Genomic DNA, 22,887 nt, shown 5'->3' with positions numbered 1-22,887 from the left:
CAGTCCAACTACTACTTAAACGGTGTTGCTACAAAAACAAATTCCTTTCCCTCTTTGCCTAATTATATTCTGCACACCACATCTCACCCGCCTCTCGACTTGTCCCTCCGCGCTTGTTTGTGAAACAAACTCCCCGCATCTCCCATTCCCCACAGCCTCTCTCCGTGGGCCCGGGCCCGCCCCGCCGGCGCTGAGGGCTCGGCCCCTCACGGGCACTGGGCGCAGAGCTCGGCGCCGCTCGGGGCCGCCGGGCGCAGGCGCGGTCGGGCCGGGGCCGCCGCCATGTCGTGAGCGGAAGCCGGGCCGGGCCGGGGGAGGGCGGCAGCGCGGCCCCGCCCGGCAGCGGGGAGGGCGCGGGGGAGGGACGGGCGCACCGCGGCGGCGGCAGCGGGCAGCAGTCGCCGCAGGAGCCGCCGCCGGAGCCAGCCGGGTTGTCCCGTGCCCTCCGCAGCGCTCGCTGCCTGCCTGGCCGCCCCCGCCGGGTAGCGGGAACGCGGAGCGCGGAGGCTGCGGGAGCCGGACGGGGAAGATGCCCCTGGCGCAGTTGGCAGACCCTTGGCAGAAGATGGCTGTGGAGAGCACGGCCGAAAGCAGCACCGAGGTACGAGGCGGGCGGGGGGGGTGCTGTGGGGAAAGTTGTGAAGAGAGGATGGGACCGGGAGTCCCGGTGCCGCCGTCGCTCAGGGGATGGGCAGAGTTTCCCGCCGCGGGGTGTCGGGGCGGGCAGCGGCCCGGCGGGGGGGACGCGGCGAGCGCCGGCCCCTGCACGCCGCTGCCTCTCCGGGGCACTGACTCACGGCCGGCACCGGCCGGGACTCCCCCGCCCGCGCTGGGCTCAGGGCGTGTTTCCCGGGACCGGGCTGCTCCCGGCGCGCTCCCTCCCCTTCCGCCCCGTTCCCGGGAGGGAGTAACCTGCCTCCGCTGTGGCCGCCGGCTCGGGCGCTTTTGTTCCAGCGCGGTGTCTGGTTACTGTCACGGCGAGTTTCCTTTCCCAGGGCGGCCCCGCCGCCTCCGCTGGCGCTGCTCGGGGAGGGCAGGAGCGCCAGGCCTGCCCTCGCCTTGCCCGGTGCCCTCGCCTTGCCCGGTGCCCTCGCCTTGCCCGGTGCCCTCGCCTTGCCCGGTGCCCTCGCTTTGCTGCCGCTCCCCGTGTGGGTCCCCGCCGGGTGCCGCTGCCCCCTTACCTCGGCAGGATGGAGTTGCCGACAGTTTCGCAAGCATTTGGGAAACCGCAAGGACGTGAAGGGTGGTGAAGCATGGGTGAAGCTTTGTGCTCGGCGGCGTTGCCGGGAACATCCCCGGGGTGCCGCGCAGTGTGGGTTTCCCGCTGTGGTAGCGGGGAGTGCGTGTTGTGCCTGTTCTTGTTAGGCAGGACGCGTGTCAGCTTTCCTAGGCTGGAATAATGAGAGCGGCTGGAAATTAGAGTCACTTGCAAGCGAGGCCATAGAAGCTTTCAGCTATTTTAATTTTTTTCCTGCTCCTGTTGGTTTGGAGCTATGTAAACACTGCACCTACACAGTCTGTTGTGCTTGCTCCGGGAGTCCCTAGTAGCCCTCCGTGTGTTTGCCACTTTGTGACCAGATTCCATCTGAAAAGAAAAAGCTGCTTCTGACAGTGCAGCTTCGACCTGAATCGGCTCCAGCTGATACGCAGCCAGGCTGCTTCAAGTGATGCTGATGTGGAACGGTGTGGACCCAGGCCAGCTCACAACAATTAGTCGCAAGGTTAGAACTCTCTCCTTAGTGAAAGGAACAAAGAGAGACCAATGCAGAGTTTCTGCAGTATCAGGATTTATCCTTTTGATCTCTGTCTTGTCATCCCTCTGCTGAAAATCACTGTATCTCAGGGAGTCAGAAGAACCTACAGTTCAGATCTGACAGGCACATACATCTTTTAAATTCTTGCCAGGTACTGTAGTTAGTTTTAAATTCGTGCTAGTTATTCACTGGCTTCTGGAATAGTGATCTTAGATGATTTTAAATTGGGAGTAACTACAATAGTAGTGTGATGCTTGAGGGTGGGGCAGAAGGTGGTATGGGAAAACACGTAGATTAATCATTTAGAGAAAAGAACTGTTGCTTTAGTCTTTGATGCTAACTGCATGCGGTCTAACTTCATAGTACATATGCTAGATAGGTAGAAAGATTGTTATTTGCAATGTGTCTATATGCATGATTATACTTTCACTTGTTTTAGTGTATTTGAGACACCATTTGTTTTTAAATTGCTGTCATATCTTCTTGAAAAAAGTGTATTTTATCACTTCCTTAAAAATAATTAAACTTTTATATTGACATGAGTCTACAGTAGTTTATCTCCAAAAAATGCCTAGGACCACTAATAAAACACGAAACAGTGTGAACTGACAGGTTTGCACTCCAAGGCCCTAGTCTAGAATAAACAGTTCTTGAAAAGACCAGGCTGCACCTGCAAAAGCTTCTCAGATGACACTCGAAAGGAAAAACTTACTTAGAAATGTTGCTTACATGAAATGACTAGATGAGAAAAGCTATTTTAATAAAAATAGATAAGATAATTCAAATACATAGACAAGTGACCTAAATACATAACTTAGATTTTTGATTTGCATGAGTTGTGTTTATCTGTAGCATAGCAATATCCTAATTACAGACCCTATTCTGCAAGAGTATCCTTGGGCAAAAATATTCTTCCGTTTGCCTGAAACTTATTGTGATTTCAGTCATAGTTTGATACTAATGATGTCTTTAGCTGTAACTCTGAGTGAAGTGTTTCTGCTAACCTCTCAGATCTGCTGACATAGTTCTTGTAACACTGTATTGTCCGCATATGGAATTACAAATTTTTGAGCTCTAAAACTCAGCTCAGACACTTCTATTGTCTTAACGACTTATGAAGTTTTTATTTGACTTGATTTTTCATTTGTTTCCCAGTACAGTCCTGTGGTTACAGTGGTACCACCAAGGAGGTGATATTCTGTGATGGGTGAACAAATTTAGGAGAAGGATACTGTGTCTAAACAGCTGAATACCTTTAAATAGCTTTAGTTTGGAAGTGTAGTTATCACAAACAGCTGCTGTAACTTAGGTGTGCAGAACAGTAGAATATAGTCTTTCTTAAAAAATAAAGCAGACAACATTTTTTAGATAAAATGTGGCTTTATGATTTTAAAAAATAATTTTCACGACTTCTGTTTCTACAGGTGCAAATAGGTCAATGATCCCACATTGCATCTCTGACAGCTTTTTTCAATGTGTAAAGCTTTATGCTATTTTTAAAATATTTTGTCTGTATAATATGTGTAGTTTCAGTTTCATGTTGTAAATCACAGCGCCTTTAAAGCTTTTGGAATGATGCTGTCTCTTATTGACTCAGTGTCTACTCAGGATTCATAACAAGCATAGGTTTGTTTATCATGGTGAGAATATGTCTGTTATTGCAAGTCATCTGCTTTCGAGCAAATTAAGTATTGATGATTTGAGTTTGCATTAGAAAGCTTGAATAACTAGCCTGATCCTTTCATCTGTACTCCCAGTTATGCATATTAGTATCAACTGGAGGAGAATGAATACAGTTATGGCAGCTAAATTTTGGACATCAGTATGTTGAAAGAGCTGGCATCATAAGGAGATGCCATTTGCTAGGCTTTCTGGGAAGCACTTGTGACAGCTATAGTTATGAGTTTTAATTTAGGTGCTCCAAATTGGCTGTGGAGAAAGTTCTTTTTTTTTTTTTTCCACTGGTCTTGACAGGGTTTATGGTCACTTGTTCAGGCGTCTAAATAGATGGTATGAATCTTCCTTCACAAATTTCTTTGGTTTATATTCTGTGTCCAAGATTATTTGAACTTTGCATGAGACAAGGGGTGCTAGCATTTAATAGTCATGCTGATACTTTAAAGAAACTAGTATAATGTAAATTTTGCTTTGTAATTTCATTCTGATTGTCAGTGTGGCATTCTCTATGTCAATATATATTTCTGGTCTGGAAGCTGAAATTTTTTAGATTGCCACCTGTAGCCTTGAGACTGTGATTGTGACTGTCTCTTCACAGTCTGTACTTTGTAATCAGTGTTGTCTTCCACAGGAACAAAGGCTATATTTACAGTCATTTCTGGTATAGCCAACAGAGATAAATAGTTAAAGCCAAAGTGGAATCACCTAAATGGACTGGTCTGTGGGGATTTTGAAGACTATCCATTGTCTCTCCATTATAGACAAAATTATGTTCACCACAAAAGAAGCTGTCACTTCTCACACATAACTGCTGTCAGCAACAGTGCGTTCTGAAGTCTGAATTTTTCACTGATTTGGGGGTGACGTTTTCTTGTCCTGAGTTAAAAATGGGAATTGGAAATTTAATTCTTATCTAAATAAGTAGTATCCACCATATTCCACAAACAGCTGCGGTACATAACAGATCTTATATATATGTATATACTGTCTTGAGAAACCCATCATCTGCATGAAAAGTGTTGGGGGGGGGTGCATGTTCAGATTTTTTATATCCTTATTAGTACCATTTTACCTGCTTTGTTTTTCAGTGAATCCTACTCCATGACATAGTAATGATGTCCTGTGGTCAGCTGAGTGAGGCAGGAGAAGGCAGGAGCTTTACTTTGTTGAATTCAACAGCATTACTGTATGCTCTCTGCATCTTTTGGTTTCCTTTGTAAAGGTGTTGAGTTTTAACTTCTTTAAATGGTTTTGTTGGTTTTCTTATTACATTAGCAGTTCTTATCTTGTTATTGTTTTGTTTGTTGTAGTGTAGGCAATATTTCTTGCCCCAGCTGGGACATGTAACAGAAAGTAGATGTAAGCAGATTGACACATTTAAAGGCGTGTCTGTTTTCTTTGAATTGGTTGTGGTCTGTCACACTGACTGTAGTTGTTTGTCATTTGAAATGCTTGATTTAAAGTCACAATGATACATAGACTGAGGTGGGCGTTTAATTATTTCTGCACATCAAAAATATTAGCTTTGTGTGTTGACTGATCTTGGCAGTTGGCAGATCAATCAGCTTTAAGAACTTATTCAAGATACTGTTTTGGAGTTGTGGTTTTTTTTCTGTGGCCCTTGGTTGGAGGAAGTGTTTTGTTTTGGGTTTGGGGCTTTTATTTGTTTGGGTTCTTTTTTTCAACAGATATAGCCATAGCCATATTCCAATAGTGAAACTTTTGAGCAGTTTTTCAGGCCAGAGTGGATTTGTAGAATTGATTTTTTTTTTTTATTTTTTTTTCAATCTTGATGACTTTCAATTTAATCAGTAAAACTGGAAAAAGTTAGAATCCCTTCAGGAAACTTTTAAGTTTGGGCAAAATGGGCTGAGTACCACAGTTGCTGTGCTATATGCTTGCATATGTGATACCATTCTGCTTATTCACTTATTCACTGCTTATCTTATTCACTGAAATAAGATGGAATGCCTCACCCATTGGAAATAGAGGGGAGAAAAAAAATCCTATGTAACAGATGGGAAAATGAGTCTCAACAGCTTAGTGACCCCATCTAGCATCATTCATGGAGTCTCTTCTAGAACTACATGAACTCTAATTTCTTGGGACCTACTCCAGTGCCTTGACCACAAAGTTACTGCTAGTTCATTCCTATCAGTAAGATTTACCATATGTTGCCTTTGATGCAAGAAACCTCTGTGGTATGCTTAATGCTCCACTTAACTATTTTTGGAGGAAATCTGCTACCATTTTTTAAAAATAATAATTAATTTATTCAGTGAAGCCATTCAATTGTGTATGAGTATGTATCTTAAAAATAAGTTGTTGTCGTCTAGGTCTGTTTCTTGACAGCTTCTAAGTTTAAATTAAAATAAATGTTAAAAGAAAATTTAAATAATTTAATCCAAGCATTAATTTATTGAAACGTGCTTAGCTATATGTAGATGATGTGAAGAAATAGTATTTTGTGATTTTAAATATCCAACAATACATAGCTTTGAAAAATAAAACTCTCTTTGTCCTGCAAATTCAAAAGGTGGTGGTTTTGGGATGTAAATATTATTTGAATTATTTCTTGCATAATATGTTTTCCAAAATTAGTTACTGTTAGAACTTAGACTTACTTGTGAAACCATGCTTTTAGCTTCATGGGGATTCTTTCTCCTCCTGTCTTCCTGTAGCTGACTTGTGTTATATAGTCACTTCAGAAATCCTGAATTTTAGAAAATAGTGAAGTTGTACCAGAGCTTATTCTCTCTTCTTAGCAGAATGTATCAAAATAGTAAATTTTAAAATAAGTGTAAAGAGTAATGCTTTAGTTGACTGCAGTATTCAATTTCACTCTTTGAATTTATCATGCATTCTGAGAAACCAGCTCTCATCTGAAAACCTGTGTGTGCAGCACAGGGAACGGCAGCGCACAGCCGTGCTGTGCTGCCCCTGCTCATAGGGGAAGGGCCTGGCACGTCCTCCCTGCGTGCCTCCAGTCCTTTGGCAGGAGCCCAGGAAGGCACAGGGCATTTCCTGGGACTGCAGGAGGCAGGGAAGGTCAGGTGCACTTGCCTTCTCATGCAGATGCAGCCTTGGTAATAAGATTTGTACACTCTCAGGTGCCAGAGTCACTCTTAAGATTATGTGTGCAAGCAGAAGGAATTTCTTCTATTTTCAGGTCTGCAGCAGTGGTTGGATATATTGAGGCAGGTGATTTCTAACGTTTATATTTTTTCTTCCTCTTTGGAGCAGATGAACAGAGATTAGATGCTTTGTTTTACTAAGGCTGCTGAATTTCTGTGTTAAGTGTAATAATTTACTGCCCATCCATTTTACAGGTAGGAAGCTAAACGAGACTTTCTCTTCCCTGTCTTTTTCTTATTTTCTTGGGTTGTTCGTTGGTTGGTTTGGGTTTGTTTTTTTTTGTGAACACATGACACACATGATTTGGAGCTTGCTTTAGCTACATAGACTGCCTGTCCAAGACAAAGATTTTATAACAGTATACGTACAGCATCTTGAGTAATGTTATGGCACTTGTTTGACTTCAAGATGAGTTAATTCAGAGAATTAAACTTCCTGAGAGCTGCAAACCTTTTTACTATTCTTTTCTAATGTGATTTGGCACAGTGCTGGACAAATGCCAGCCAAGGAAAGCCTTGCAGTGCAGGAAAGGGGATTGCTTTTCTATATTGTTAAACTATACTCTTGAGTCATACTAGATAGGAAGAAGGTGGCAAAGTAGATAGGGTTTACGAAATCCCATAGTTAAAGTTGCCCAAGTATACTAACTTAAAGAAGTTTGGCTTTGTACTTAAATGATTTGCAAGTTAATGGCTTTTATCTGAGATTGTCTACAGAGAGGCAAGTTTCAACATCCTGTTGTTTCTTTTAATACTCAGCAAAGGAAGAAGTCTGTCACCTTAGACAATAAAATTGAGAATAAATTATGTGAAATTCATGGGACATGACTAAACAAAGCTTTATATAAAAAATACTCGTGGAATTTTTTAATAATGAGTTTTTAATACTTACATGTACTATTTCTAACAGTATATGCAAAATGTTTTGGATAAGTGCTATAAGAGAACAGCCAGAGAAGTCTAAGATCTAGGCTCACTTCTGCTATTTACATCTAGTAAATTTTAATCGGGTCAGGATTTAGGTAAGTGCTTTGGATCTGTGTGGCTTCACAGCTCAGAAGTTAGGGCACAAGTCATTAATTCAGATCCTATTAAAGCCTTATATTTTATTTAAGCACTGGAATAGATTGTGAAAACTCCTGAAGATTTAAGAAGGGCTTAGACATAAATGTCTTGTGAGCAGTATTGTAGGAATAGCTGATCATGCTTTGGTGCATGGAGATAGATCGGATGACCTCTTAAGGTCCTCTTAGTCTATTTTCAAGTATTTTTTTGCAGACCTACAAATTATTTCTCAGGGTAGCTCATTGCTGCTTAGAATAGCAAGTTTCAGTGTGCACAGTTGGAAAGTTTTTTACCGAATGTGGCTCCACACGGTCTTGTGGCAGATTTGTTACAGGTGGTTCAGTGGGAATGCTGCATTCTGTGCTGCTTTGAAACAAGCCAGTATTGTCACAGCTTTACTCTCCCCAAAGACCTCATGGTTCCTGGGCTTTGTCAGTTGAGAGTCCCTTGGAAACACCAGAGAGGAAGAGCTCGGGTCTATATATACACCCAGTGTTTTAATGACTAATTAATAAATAATACTGGAAGTTCTCATGTGTTTAAATCCAATAACTGCAGTTGTTAGGTAAGTCTGGAAGTTTTGGTAGTTGACAACTAGGAGTTACCTGAGAGAAGCTTTACCTGTGTTACTCATTGGCATGTTAAAACTTCCACATAACAATTTGTAAAGGGTCTGATTCAGATGTCTTACCTCTTTTTGCTTACTTGTGTCCTCAAAGCATCATTCTGCACTGATATACAGTTTAATTCTTGATTTAACTCTTGTTAAGTCTTGATTAATTGCTAAGTCTAAGAATATAACATTTTTTTGTCTTTGCTGAGTTTTATGGTTCTGCTACAAGGCACCAATTGCATGGAAAAGCCAATAGTTGTCAAGTCTACTAAGCTCCATTAATAGTATAAGGACTACTTACTAATTTGTATGCTCTATTCCAGTATTGATAATTAGGAAATGTTGAGTTTAATGGCAGAAGAATTATTCAAAAAAATATAATTAATATCAGTTTCATAAGGGTTTTTTAAATAGCTGACAGACATAGTTGAGGAAAAAAGTTAAAATATTTACCAGAAAGAATACTTAAACATCCTGAAATAGTCTAACAATAGTCTAAATGCAAAGGAGAGATATTCTGGGGGTGGAAGAAGGTGTATAATATCAAAGAAGGTTTAAGGGTAAACATAATGCCCTTCAGAAGAAAAATCCTTTTAGACTGTAGAAAAGAACAAAATTTTTAGCAAGGTAGGTTCAAAACAGTGGAACTTTGATTTGCCAACAGAATGTAGGAATGGAGATGCAAAACTAAATCTAGAAACTTCAAGTGTGTATTATCTATCATATTATTGATGAAACTAAGGGGAAAACAGGAAAAATTAGTACAATAGGACACACAATGATTCACTCATTTAATATTTTAATTGATATGGTTGGGATACATGTAAAAAACACTGTAGTGGGAATAATGGTTACCTGGCATTATTATTAAAACAAGATATCCTGCCCCAGATTGCTAAGTCCTAATTGTGTTTATGGATGCTAGGTGCTGTATTGTACATACAAAACTGCCCATCTGGATCCAGTGCTAATCGGAAAGGTAGATGTGAAAAGCATTAAGTTTATTGTGCAGGTGAGTTTTACCAGAGTTCTGAGACGAATTGGATTTCTTGCAGTAAATGTTGGAACCACAATTAGAAAAAAAAAGTGGCATTATGACTTGCAGATCAATGTATAACTGTAGTATGTAAAGTGCAGGATATTCAGTGCTTCAAAGGAAGTGGTTAATTGATTGTAGGGGGATGTGGGCTACATTTCATGGTGTAATACTTTTTTACAAAGGGTTTGGTATGACCGTGTTTTCTTGATGCCAGTACCTTAACATATGACACTACTTATGACCTCATCATCCCTTCAGTGTGGTTTTTTTTATGGATGTGCATTACTGGTCCAGATTTGAAATAATTTGAATTTTAAAAAACTTTTCTTTAAACTGTCCTTCTGCTAGGAAATTCCTAAGAGTTCTTACATCCTGAGAGTTCAGGGGGTTGAAACCTGTAATTTTTGATTGCTAGAAATATTGATGATACATTGACTTTTGTGTCAGATGTTCTGTCAGATCATAAGGAGGACATCCATGTACCAGCTGCCTGATAAAGATTCCCTGGTGTCTGTCTGCTTTATACCTAGTAGAGAGCCTGTAGGCTCTTTGTGTTCCTGTCCGTGTGCCTTCAGGAAAACTGCTGGAACCCAGCTGTGTTTAGGTATTGATTTCTCCTAATTTAGTGAGATATGGCAACAAGTTTAAAAGCTTTAGGTAAACAAATTTTGTACGTTAATTAACATGACTTTTTGCACTGAAAAACAGAATAGGAAATTGAATCAGAGGGGATTGGAAGACCATTTTGTAGGTTGCCTTTATAAGGGATGTGCACCCTCCTTTACCTGGCAGAAATTGATTATTGATGTTCAAGTGTAAGTAGAATTTTTCTCTGGACGTTTTCTCTTATTTTTCTTATTTTTCTTTTGTGTTGCTCTCTGAAATACGTTTTCTTTTTGGAACCAGAGTACTGGGAATAGCCAGATCTTGGATCAATTCTGCTTACTTAGTTGTCCTGCTATGGGAAGAGAGCACCTGAAGAATCATCAAGGTCTAGAGTCTCTCTGTCTTTTGAATTAGACTAATCTGAGAATGTGAAAGATTATTCAGCCTTCTCTTAGTCTGTATTCATCAGCCTGTTATATCTACTCCCAGTCTGTTATGACATCGAGGCATGCCCTTGGTGCTTCTTAAGTACTAGAGGGAGTCTATGCCCAGCAAAACAAAACGTTTCACTTGCTCAAGTCTTAAGCATGCTGCTGGCCTCCTCACTCCACACTGGTTTCAATAGTGCCATTTTCAACAGTAACCTTTGGGCTTTATTTTTTAACTCCTAAGAAAGGCTGTATGCTTTGTAACCTTTCTGAATACACAGCTGCTTTCCATTTAATGGTATATACCAGCAAACCATAAATCATCTATACATATTCTTCTTTACCTTACATGGCTCGGACTGTTCTGAGAAAAACTGGTTCTACCATCCGGTGATTCCCTTAGCATAATCATTGCTTGGGTAGACCTGTTTAAAAAGATCTTGCTAATCCAGTGCTCTGGCTCAGACATGACTGCATGGTGTTCATGCTGATTCCTTGAGTTTGTTCCGAGTTCCAGTGAGCGTGCTTTGAGTGTATTGCTTGAGTTAAGCTGAAAAGTAACTGTAAAGAGTGCAGGATTAAACAGGAAAACCAGATTGTGCAAAACAGTTTATTTGTTTTGCAGAAGTTTGCTGTGGTTTTTCTGGTTGACTGTTGAGAAAGTCAGTGAGGTTGAAGATTAGAACCTTTTTGAAAGCAGAGGTTGGTCTTGCCTTTTTGTCTTTGAAGGGAGGCTTGTCTGAAGTTTCTGAGAATGGTTTTCACTTCCAACTAGTTTCAGTTGTCTTAAAATAGTAAATGTGAAAACTTAAACTTACTGTGTAGTAAATTCTTATTTAATCTGCAGTTAATGTACATTATTACTTTGCAGGATGACTATTGTAGGAGGAATCAGCATTTCTAAAAGTCTGCATGTGGAATGGAGTCAGTGTAGAGCACATGGTTTTGATATACAAATTGCCCTGTTTTAGGCCTCAGAGTTTAGCCATTGTTGTTGTTAGGACATTATAGACTCCTCCCTTCCAGCTAAAGTCAATTATTTTATTTGTTCTACTGATTTTTTTTCTTTTTTTTTTTTTTTTCTCTTGAAGGAAGCTGTCCTATAGCATAAAGAGAGTGTAGAGATGTGTAGCTAAAATACAAATGTGAATTTATGTCATAAATTGGAGAAAAGGGGAAGTATGTGACTTGTGGCCTCGATAGTAATGATATATGTATACTCAATATGTTTCCCTTAAACATCTATTAAAAACACTCATTTCTGTTACTTAGCTAAGCTGGTATTTTTCTGGTCTTCTCTTTGATAATATCAACTTCTTATTTATCTTAAGGCAGGATAGTACAATACAATATTCACTGCCTGTACACTATAAATAAAAGATATTACAATATGGGGAATGTGGGCTTTTTGGAGAATCATCTTACCAAATTACCCTTTGAGGTACAGATCGAAGGTTGTATTGACTGCTCTTAACTGAGACAGCTTTTAAAAATTATATTCACTGCTGTAGTAATGTATAGCACATGCCACTGATTTCTTACTAGTCCTCCATCATGGAAAGATGACTTTTAAAGTAGATCAGAGTCATGCCAGAAATCTCTAGTATATTCCTGAAGCCAGGGAATATGAGGCTACTGTGTGCCAGGTGTCTGCACTAGAAAGACAGAAAGCTCAGCCACCTAAACAAAACCAGAAAATAAACAAACCAACCTAAACAAACACCACCTCAAAAAAACCCAACTCACCTGTGTTGTATTTGGGAAATACATAATTCCTATAATTTAGCTTTTTCCAGCTGCATCTTCCAGGGAAAAAAAAAAGAAAAAAAGCTCAGGAGACAAGTTGAGAGCTGGTAATCATCTGATTGGACATTGTGTGCTTGAAATATTTGAAAATTAAAATTCATAAGTGGTTAGGATTTAGTCTGTTACATATGAAAGACTGTCCTCTAGCCATATGCAAGGCAGAAGATTCTATTAATCAGAAGTTGTTACAGAAGAATGCTAGGAAGGTTCTGAAGAATTCTGCTGAAAAACTGAGTAGTGGGAAGGAAGGTGTGGAATGAAGGTAAAATCTCTGAATTTCTGAGCACCTTTTATTGGCTTTCTGACATCTAAAAGGTAACTATCTATATATGTATGTAACTTTTAAGTAAATTAGAATTTGAAAAAAATTATTAATTAGACTTCAGGTTCTCTAGGGAAAGAATGCACAAATGAACTCGAATTCCATCTCCAATGATGATGGAAAATGCTAACAATTTTAAATAGCTTTTCATTTGTTTCTAAAATGATACTGAGCTGCTGTTAAACTTTAGGAGCAAACTAAGAATTAATGCCTGATGTGATGCCCTACCATTATTACTTAGGAAATACATACTTTTCCTTACAACTTGCTATTGGTCATGTTTGTTGTGTAAGCAAAGTCATTCAAAGTCTTTCAGGGAAAAATATATCTCAAATTCTCCAAGTATAGTATCACTGTCAAGAAAAAGCCTTTGTTGACCAACAAAGTATTTAAGATTTTTTTTTTTTAATCTTTATGGCTAAATTTCAAATTTAAAAGCCTTTTTCTTTATCACTTGTTAGAATAGCCCTTGGGAAAGTGCAGAAAGTGATAAATGCTGTAAAATTGGAATTGAATTCAGTGTTTTTTCTAAGTTTATACTGTAGTCATAAATTTTTCTTAAGGTGGAATAAGAGCTGACTTGCTATGTAAGGTCATGCTCCTAAAGACAACCTGTTTATCTGTTGGTTTTGTGTGGCTTTTTGCCATTCAGTCTTCCTCAGGTTTAACTGTTTGGCAGAAGTTATAGTAAAGTAAGATAATGTCTAGCTGTGTAGTAGTGAGGCTTCAAATGCCAGGTGGTTTTATATATTTCTTACTGTGATTTCATCCAGATTGAGAGTACATGAGGATCAAAGAAATAGTGGCATTACATGCCAGCAATAGGGAGTTTTCCACGTTTCCTTTCAATTACCTGCTTTTGTAGAACATGGAAAAGAGAGTACAGTAACATGCTATGAAAGCCTATCTCCCATATATTTATTTCTGTACTTGGATTCAGTATTTATATTCACTTTCTGTGTCTTTTTTACAGAATGGACAGCAAATTGTGGATGAACCTATGGGAGAAGATGATATCAACCAACAAACTGTAAGTAAAAGATGGCTGTAATAAAAACAGTACAATATTGGAGCACACTGACATCACTTAATTCATGGGCAGTTTGCCAGTGTTTTGTTGTTTGAGTTTACTGGACATGGGATGTACTCTTGGATCTTAACATTTTTGAGAGAGGTTTTCTTTTCCTCACTGGCTCAGGACTAGTTTGGTATCCTACTGTTCTCCAAACTCATTCCTCAACTTTTAATAGTGTCTCAGGGAAGGTCAAGGGTGAGGAACAACTGTGAAAGTGTAGTTTCCATTGTGCTTGTTATTGAAAGGCATTCATCAAAGGAATTCTTAACCAAGGCTTCTTAAAAATAGAGACTGTTACTAAAGAGAGGATCAATGAACCTGCCTGACTGTGATAATTTTTAAGGTTCCTTGTCTTCATGTCAATATTGCAGTTTACAAAATTTCATAATGTGAAGACACAGAGTTCAGTCTTGTTGCAATGCGTGTGAATTTTGTCAGTGACGTTTACCTGTACCTTTGTGTTAGAGAGTACTAGCTGAATGTTAAGTCTGCTGATTAATGGCTTTGCTAGTAAAAACAATTTTTGAAACTCCATGTTTGGTTGGACTTCACGGTTCATATGCTGTTGTTGCATATTATGCAGACTTCAGGTTGTGAGTAGATTGTTAAAGCTGTTTCCATCTATGTAGCATAGATATAATTGCAGCACCATAGCAGTTTCTCTCTCTGCTGAAATTGTGCACAGAGACAGTTGAGATACTGAATTGCTTTTTCCACGTTCATATTCAAATGTACCCATAATAGATGTCGCTCTTAAGCTGACATGAAAACTGGGTGACTGCAAGCCTGCATTGTATAGCTGCTCTTGGTTCCTCCTCATAGCATCAAGGCTCTGCTGTATGTACCACAAGGTGAAGAAATGAGGCAACTGCTGAGGGGTGACTGAAGTAGTGCAGTGTTAAGAGTAAAAAAAGAACAGTAATTTTGTGTTTAGAAGGCGACACTAGGAGATCGTTTGTTCTAATATTGTGCATAATGTAAACTGCAATGCTTACTTGAATTCTTGTGTAAACTAGAACGTATCCTTGGAGAAGCATTCAGTTTTGTTTTGGTTTGTTAATTTATTTTGACTCGTGCCGTTGCTTGATTATTTCCTTTTTTTTGAGTCTGTAACTTAACTATTTTATTTGGTTTACAAGGCAAGGTTTTGGTGAGGAGGGTTGATCTCTGTGAGAAGAGATCAGGGGGTTTGCACCACCATGTAGGAGAGAGTCAGATTCAACCAGCTCCAAAACAGGCCCAGCACTGGCCAAAGCTAGGCACATCAACCATGTGGGTGGACATCTGTGATAGCATGTTTATGGTAAAAATGGCTGTGTTGCATCTGTCAGGGTAAGGGGGGGGAAAAATATGTGGGAGAAACAGCCCTGCAAGACACCAAGATGAGTGAAGAAGGAGGAACAAGGAGGTGCTTCGTGTGCCAGAGCAGAGATTCCCCTGCAGCCCCAGAGAAGGCCATGGTGAGGCAATCTGTCCCCTGCAGCCTGTTGGAGGATTACAGTGGAGAAGATCTCCCCCCTGCAGGCTGTGGACAACTCCACACTGGAGCAGGTAGATGTGCCCTCAAGGGAGCTGCAGCCTGTGGAGAGCCCATTCTGGAGGAGGCAGGTGGGAAGAACTGCAGCCCATGGAGAGAAGCCCACAGAGGAGCAGGTTTTCTCATGGGGGTTTTAGACTGAAGCAGTCTATTCTTGAAGAACTAAACTTTGTGGAAAGGATCTGTGCTGGAGCCGGGGAAAATTAAGGAAGTGGCAGAAACAGTGCAATTCCTATTCCACCTGTGCTGCTTGACAGGGAGGGGGTAGAAGAACGGTATCAGCCTGAGGAGGGTGGAGGAAAAGGTGGTTTTAGTTTCTACTTTGTTTCTCACTTCCTGGCAACAGGTTAAATAAATTTTCCCTAAATTGATACTCTTTGGCCCGTGGTGGTAACTGGTATGTGCTGTCCCTGTTCTTAAGGAAGTGTATGAACTTTTCTTCTACATGTCCTGCTGAGGAGGGAAGATTGAGAAAATGACTGGGTGGGTGTCAGGCAGCCAGCTAAGGTTTATCACTCAAAATTATTGAACTTCTCTTTCAATATTTGATAATTACAGGATGCTTACAAATGTTTCCCAGTACTTCTCTGGAAATTTCCAAATGCTACTTTTTGTAGTGAGCAACTGATTTTAATACAGTATGACCATCATAAAATGATGACCAAAAAGTTAAAACATTTCTTTAGTATTCTTTCTGTCATGCTTGAGTTGCTTGTTTAAGATTGTTTTAGCTTTTTAATGTCTCAGACCAGTATTTTAGGAGTATACTTTGCATTTATTTCTAGGCTGTGGTGAGTAAAAGGTTGCTGATTGTGGTGTAAATTATCTAGGAGTTTTTAAACAAGACATTACTACAGCTGCTCAGTCAATTATAGCTGGAAGTTAATCAATGCTGTCACTCAGGTGATAAAATACTACTTAACCTGGGATATGAGATTCTGTCAGTGCTGCATAATTGTTTTGGTGCTAGATACAGACAATTTTAAATTACCACTGAAGCGCATTTAAGTTGTTCTGTTTAACTTTGCACTTAAATGGACTTTGGGGCACTTAAATAGTTGCTAACAATTGATGAAATTTCTCAGCTGTAACTGAGGACAGTAAAATGCCTAGGGTGTAGTATCATATCAGGTAAGAAGACAAAATACTTCAATAGGTGTGTAAAGTATTCAAGTTCAAGATAGAAAGTTGCCATACTTCTGTGGAGGTAGAAGGTGCAAGCTCGAAATCTGCATCCTTTTGCTATCTTAAGTGGTTGGATAGAATGCTGATAATGCAAATGAGATAGGAAGTTTAAAATAAATATTAAGATTTAATATAGTTCTATGTACATAAGAACTCTGTAGTATTCTGTGTATCAAAAGATAAATTGTTTCATTACATCCGTGTTCTTTTGGTCAAAAGTAAAGTTAATTAACAGGAAAGCCTGAGTTACATGGCTGTGGTTCAAATTTGCTGGTTGTTTTAGGAAAAGCAGGAGCTATAAAGATACCCGTTTCTAAGGAGTCCAAGATGCTGTATGGTTCAAAGTCTTGCTTCTTTTAAAAGGGGACTCATTCAGGACTCTGGTTTTATTGCAACAAGTTTGCTGATTATATCTGACTTTATAGCTTGTTGCCAATATTTTTTTTTTATCTGTATCTCATAAATGACCTGGCACCAGCAGGAAATAAACGTAAGAACAGCTGGCTGAAGCTTAACCTAATGTGAAAACTTAAGTGAACATTACTGAAAGGGGAAGCTATTTAAAGCCTTTTATTTGTTACCTTTCTCACTCTTGCACTGTCTCCCATTGCTTTTTGTACCTCTGTGTCCATAGAAATTGAGTAGATTAACTGAGCAAATTGTTTTGAGCTGTTGCAATCATGTTGCATGCTTTATTGCTAGTTAAAGCTAACCAGAAACTACAGCTAGCCTTGGGTGGCTTCCCATCTTGTGTGTATGTGAAGAGCATTTCATATTTGTGCTGTGTTCTTTGTTTTCTTATCTGGATTCTATGTAGCTGATAAAATGCTTAGTACAACTGATTAGTACCATTGCATTCCACTAGCTTAAGCGTAATTATTAAACATATGAAAAATATTAGGTTCCAAGAATTTGTAAAGAGTTTTCTTTTCACTAGAAGTGAAGTTTTCATTTGTAAGTTGCAGGAATATTTCTTTTTGGTAAGATGCGAGAACTGAAGGTTTTTTTCCAGTACAGGCAAAGTGGAACCTATTCAGGCTCAAGCCTGCAATGAACCTCTCTTCAATGCAGGTGGTGAGGTCATATTACTACCCTTGAGTCCTTGTTTTGACGCTACTTTTAAACATGCACAATTCAAGCATACATAGAATTAAAATTAAAAGAAATCATATTGAAATATGCTGATCAGGGTGATAAAAAAATTAAATCTCAGTAGCTGTCATCCTCTTACTAAAAATATGTAACTAAGGTAACAATAACTAGTTAATGGGTAGTCAAAAGGTAGAGTAAGAAATGCTTTCAAAGAGAAGTCAGTAGTTTAAAAAGTCTTTTTCATTTGTTTTTTCCTGGTAGAATTTAAATAATGCATCTGTTTGCAGTCAGGAGAGATGAAAATTAAGATCATTGTCTTTCCAATCAGTTTTTTTTTTTTTTTTAAAGGGTTTCTAAGAAAAGTCTGATTCGGGATATATTGGAAAAATAATCTGAAGCATGTGGACAATACAGTCTCTGAAGTATTAAATTTGGTCAGTGCTGAGATTCTGTATTTTACATGCATATATACCATACAATTTACACTAAATCTATAAAGTACTGGAGTGGAGATGTCAAGATAAGGAGAGAGGGATCATTCACCAGTTGCAGCCATGGGCAAAACAGCCCCCATCACTCAAGCTGCAATACTAACTCCAGAGTAATCTAGGGTAATCTCATTTGTCATGTCTTCATCTGTGAAAATAACTGGATGAGAACGTTATTCAGGAAAATTCATGGAAAAAAGCATAACTAAACTGACAGATTTTTACATTTTTAAACACTTCAGAGAGGCTTGAACTAATTTTTAGTTTTACCTCAATTTCTAATGTTCTGTACTAGTGAGAACTCAGAAACTTCTGTTTGCTTTTTGGCAAGCCAAACCACCATTTCAGGACTGCTCTTCTCTTGGATATTCCTGCTCAGGTAACAGTTTCCATGTTTAAGAACAGTCATGTTTGTTGTGACACTGAAGGCATTTCTGATTATTATTTTGATATGTTTGTCTTATTTTTGCTGATGCAACCTTCACATTTCAATTTTCTGTGCGTGCATTTTTGTCAGTTTTTTAATTAAAATTCTTGGCTCTGTGGTAGAAGCTTTAAGACATAGCTATAATTTCTTAAACATTAGGGAAATGTTTGTATTCACAAGTGTTCACAGTCCATAGTCCAAGTTTTGGATTTCTCATTATTTACAGACTGATTCTTAATTTTAGCTGAAACAGCTACTTGTGTAGCCACTTGTAACAGCTTGGGTTACAAATACTAAACTTGTACTTTAAAGTATTCTGTAATTCTTACATTCCTTTCAGTGTATTCTAGTAAATGTGCTTAGCTATAGGTACTCATGTATTTAATTCTATTTCACAATCAAATAACTTGATTCTTGAACAAATAAGCTTTTTTTAGGCAAACAATTTACATCTGTAAAAATTAAATCCAGTCATTTCCTTCCTTGTAAAAGGCAGATTTTTTTTTTTTTTTTGCTTAATATGATGAAATTGGAAATTCAATATCATCCAAAGCACTCTATTCTACTGAAATTTGGATGAATTTTTTTGCAACTTACTGACATGGTGCATCTTACCTCTCTGAGAATGACCTTGCAGATCCTTATGTAAGTAGGAAGTTACAGCATCTTTGTAAATAGTGCAGACCATTTGGTCTCAGATATGAAACTAAAATATAAAGAAGACAAGCCCTGGAATACTTTTTTCCTCCAAGGTGTCATCAGGTGTTGAGGAAAGGTTACAGCAAAACTTTCTTTGATGTGTTCTACCTGATTTTCTGAGTGACTTGTTTTGCATTTGGTGTCTTAGGTGCTGGGTGCTTTCTGGATCTTGTTCAGAAAATTTGAGTTATTTGAGAATGTAAGCAATGCTCAAAGTCAAGCTGCTTACTTGTTACAAAGAGAGAAAACAGATGGTAGCTCCACAAAGCCTGTAAACTGACAGATGGAAGCTGCCACACCCCCTGTTTAATAGAATATTGCTGCTTTGGCTATACAAATGTATTTATTATGAAGAAAAGTGTATTATTCAGCTTCTGGAAACTCGAAAAATTAGCTCTCTGTTCCTCAACTGTTGACCTTTGTCAAACAAGGGTTTTTCATTCCATATGTGTGCTGCTTCTTTGTTTTTTGCAAATAATTGAAAGCAATCCATACTACAGACCCTTGCTTTTCTAGCACTGTAAAGGTTTAATTTGCATTGCTACACTTCTCAAACTGAGGGTTAGGGTTTAGGAGATTGTCAGTTTACCTGATGGACTCCACTTAGATTAAATGTTTCAGCATTCAATAAAACTCATGGATTCCTAAATGTTCTGTATTGCTCCGAGAGTTCCTCTGCATTTTTCAGCTCTCCTGCTCTTTGTAGTGTCTGTGAGCTCTGTTCTCTTTAAAGTCTAGACAGCATTTCTCTTAATTTTTGTAAACTCAGATCGTCCAACTTAAACAATGAGGAGGAGAAGATGGGGGATGAATTGACTTTATATTTCTATATTGAAGGAGAAGGAAATGCATTGTGCAAGTGGAGTTCTGCAGTTGACAGAACTGTGACGGACAGGCATACCACATTCCCTTTGTTTTGGAGACAGTTGTGTCTCGTGATAAACAAGTATAATACAAATCCTTATCAAAAATTTTAAGGTAGGGAAGCAACTTGCTGAAGCAATTTGTTCTTTTTATCAGAGACTTCCCTGTTGGGGACTGCTGCCCTCTAACCTGTCTCCTTCGTATATGAAGGAATATTTAAAAGGGCAAGCTCTCTTCGGAGAAATTCTCAAAGTGAATTGTGTAGCTTATATCTTAATGTTTCTGGTTGGCTGCTGGTGTTCTTTGGGAACCATGCAGGCTGTGTTCTCCCAGAACACAAGAAATTTCTTCCACCTGCCAGACTCATGCCAGTTATAGGAGAGCTATTGTTGTGTAGTAACCCCACTGACCTCTGAGCACTGTGCTTTGTACTTCTCTGGGAGGTCACATAAAAGGTTTGGGAGAGCAGTAGTCAGTAATTGTACAAATGTTTCAGTTGAAATGCCTTATTCATGTCACTCTTAGCAGATACAGCAAATCTGCAGCAAAATATGCTCTTACCTTTACAGCCAAAAGATAAGAAAATTATTATTTATCCACAATATCTTTTCATCTTTAAGGAATATTGTAGTTAGAGCAGCTCTTACCATTTACTCTCCATTTCTGCCTTTAGCTCTTTTTGGTACCACAGGGTTTAATTTAGTAACTTGAAGATTCCTGGTCACTCTGCTTTTAGTGTAATTGTATCTATTCTTGATCAGGTAATGGCAGAGAGCCTGAATGGTCTCCCATTTATTTATTTAAATTTCTTTTAAGTTTTCCGAGTGCAAATAAGTATATTGCTGTTAAACTGAAAAATTAAATTCTTGATGTATTTCAGTTTTGAAGGAAGAAATGGCTGCAAGTTTAAAACAATTGAAGAGAAGATAGCTTCAAGTAATTTTATGCTATTTATGAAATATGTGAAATCCATATGTTGCAGTAAGCTCGTTGTGTTCGAGATGCTTTGTTCATCTTGAAACTAATATTTAATAATTCTTCATGCTGTGTTACTGCTCTTGTAGGAAAGATTGCTTCTTCCAAAAACGCTGTACCACACTGGCATTGAGGACTTTTGAGCCCTCATTGAGTCACAAAGTCCTCCTTTGTGTAGTGGTAGTTCCTGAAGGCCTGTGTTTATTATAATAATAATTATGTATATTCAGTACACAGAATTTGAAAGATTGTCCCTGCAGATGTGACACAAATAAAGACCCAGAGGAGTACAAGAGAACACTAAAAGGGGACAATTTTGCTTCTGGGATATGGGTAAAGTCAGGTCTTTATTTCACTTATCCATTTTGACAAGAGGATCTTGGCTCACGCTGGTGTGATGTGTAATCCCAACTTAAAGGAAGAGCTAGAAACTGATACTGTAGGGAGCCAGGATGTGGGGTAGAGATAGCAGCAATGTGTTCTGTCACTTACTGGCTTTGTCTTCTCAAGAGGAATTAAAACAAAAAATGCAGTAATCCAGATATTTGTTAGAACCCAGTCAAGGGAAGCTGTCTGCAGGGTGGGTTTGTTTCCGTGTCTTGTGCAAGCTGGACTACAGTATGTTAATACAGTACAGTATTGCTGTATGTTTCCTTTGATACCTAGTCACTAAACGGAATCACCTGGATATGTTTATAGCTGATATTTGCATATATGCCTTTGACTAAAGGTTTTTTTTAAACTTGCCTTTGTTTATTTATTACTTGAAAAACAGTCTTGTTCCACTAAAGGAGCATGTACTTTGGAATTCATTGTTTTAACAAGTATCAAAATGCTAAAGATAGTGTCAATATTCTGGAAAATAGCTCCCATACTAAATCTAGAGAGACCAAATTAAAAACATCTCTTACTCTCTGATATAACTAGATTGAATTCTAATTTCTAAAACAGTTGAGGTGTTTGGGGCTTTTTAAACATTGAAAGAAAGCTTAGGGATCTTTTTTACTTCAAGAAGTTCACTCTCTACAGAGCAATACAATATTGATGCATAAGTCTGACATTTGAGCTGGGCAATCCAATTCAAATATTTTTGCAGTTTGCCTTGGCCTAAAACATCTGTGTAACATTTTCTATGTGCAGGATTTCAAAGGACTAGGCGCGAGGTCATTTTGGTCCTCTAAACCCTAGTAAAAAAAACGATCTTTAGGCATTCTCTGCACTGAAGTCTATATATGTGAGATTTTAAAATATTTTGTGAAGTTAAATTCATAAAAGTACAATTATTATATATAGGACCTAAAATACTTGCTATTGTGCTTAGTCAGTGAAATGTTGCATAGTAGTGTGATTTCTGAGAGATGCCTGGTCCTTTTGTTCTTTTCTGGGAACCAGGAATCAGTAACATCTGCAGCAGCCTGTTGCTATCAGGCAATCTGCTTAAGTTTCCTGTGCTGATCTCTAGAAGTATCAGCAACATGAGTACCTCTGCTGCCCAGTCTTCCTTTATCACGGCTCTGTGTGTGTGTGTGTGAAAACAGTGCCTTTTTTTGAATGTCTTTTCTTTTTTTTCTGACCTTTTTTCCCCCTTCCCTCTCCCCACCCCCCAGCTGTGTCTGACTTGCCTGACAGGAAATTTTCTAATTGCCGGAACAGCTGGTCACAGCAAAAACGCCAGGGTTGGTCTTCCCTGCTAGACTTGGGATCGCTCAGTCAGAAAATCCAAACATCATGGTTTCTTAGTCATGTTAAAGTTTCTGGCTCTGCGTGTTCGCTCTGTTCGGGTGAGCTTAGTTTCTTGTTTAAGAGCATAAGGGGAAAAGGGGGAAGCTTGACTTTAATTTCATTCTAATTTCAGAGCAATTTTAGTTTTTCACTGCTTATGGATCGGTGTTGTTTGGATACAAAGTGTTTATTTATTTTTAAAAAAAGTATACGGTATGTTCATATGTTGTAGAAGTTTCTAAGATACTTACTGATAATTTAGCCTTAGTAGGAAGTTGTTACCTGTATGTAAATCATGTCAAACTTATTTCAGGGGGAGGTGGGGGTGTTAAATGTGAGCTTAGCTATGTTTTCTCACAGAGAGTCAAGTTTTATTAAA

At 38.9% G+C, this 22,887-nt stretch overlaps 1 protein-coding gene across 3 annotated transcripts in view; it reads left to right on the top strand.

The window, feature by feature from the left end:
* The first annotated feature begins 409 nt into the window (after nt 1-409).
* RPS6KA3 (ribosomal protein S6 kinase A3) overlaps nt 410-22,887 on the top strand; it is a 76,118-nt gene continuing 53,640 nt past the window's right edge. Inside the window, exons 1-2 of one of the 3 annotated variants that reach the window (XM_088160264.1) lie at nt 410-601; nt 13,418-13,474. In XM_088160264.1, coding sequence (XP_088016390.1) covers nt 530-601; nt 13,418-13,474 — 129 coding nt within the window. In that variant the 5' untranslated portion in view covers nt 410-529. Of the gene's footprint in view, nt 602-13,417; nt 13,475-22,548; nt 22,568-22,887 lie in introns of those variants that run through there. The other 2 variants (XM_088160263.1, XM_088160262.1) reach the window with 2 other exon arrangements.

This window comes from Sturnus vulgaris, chromosome 2 (assembly GCF_052056855.1).
Source record: "Sturnus vulgaris isolate bStuVul1 chromosome 2, bStuVul1.hap1, whole genome shotgun sequence".
Lineage (NCBI taxonomy): Eukaryota > Metazoa > Chordata > Aves > Passeriformes > Sturnidae > Sturnus > Sturnus vulgaris.
This window is presented reverse-complemented; position numbering and strand designations above follow the sequence as displayed.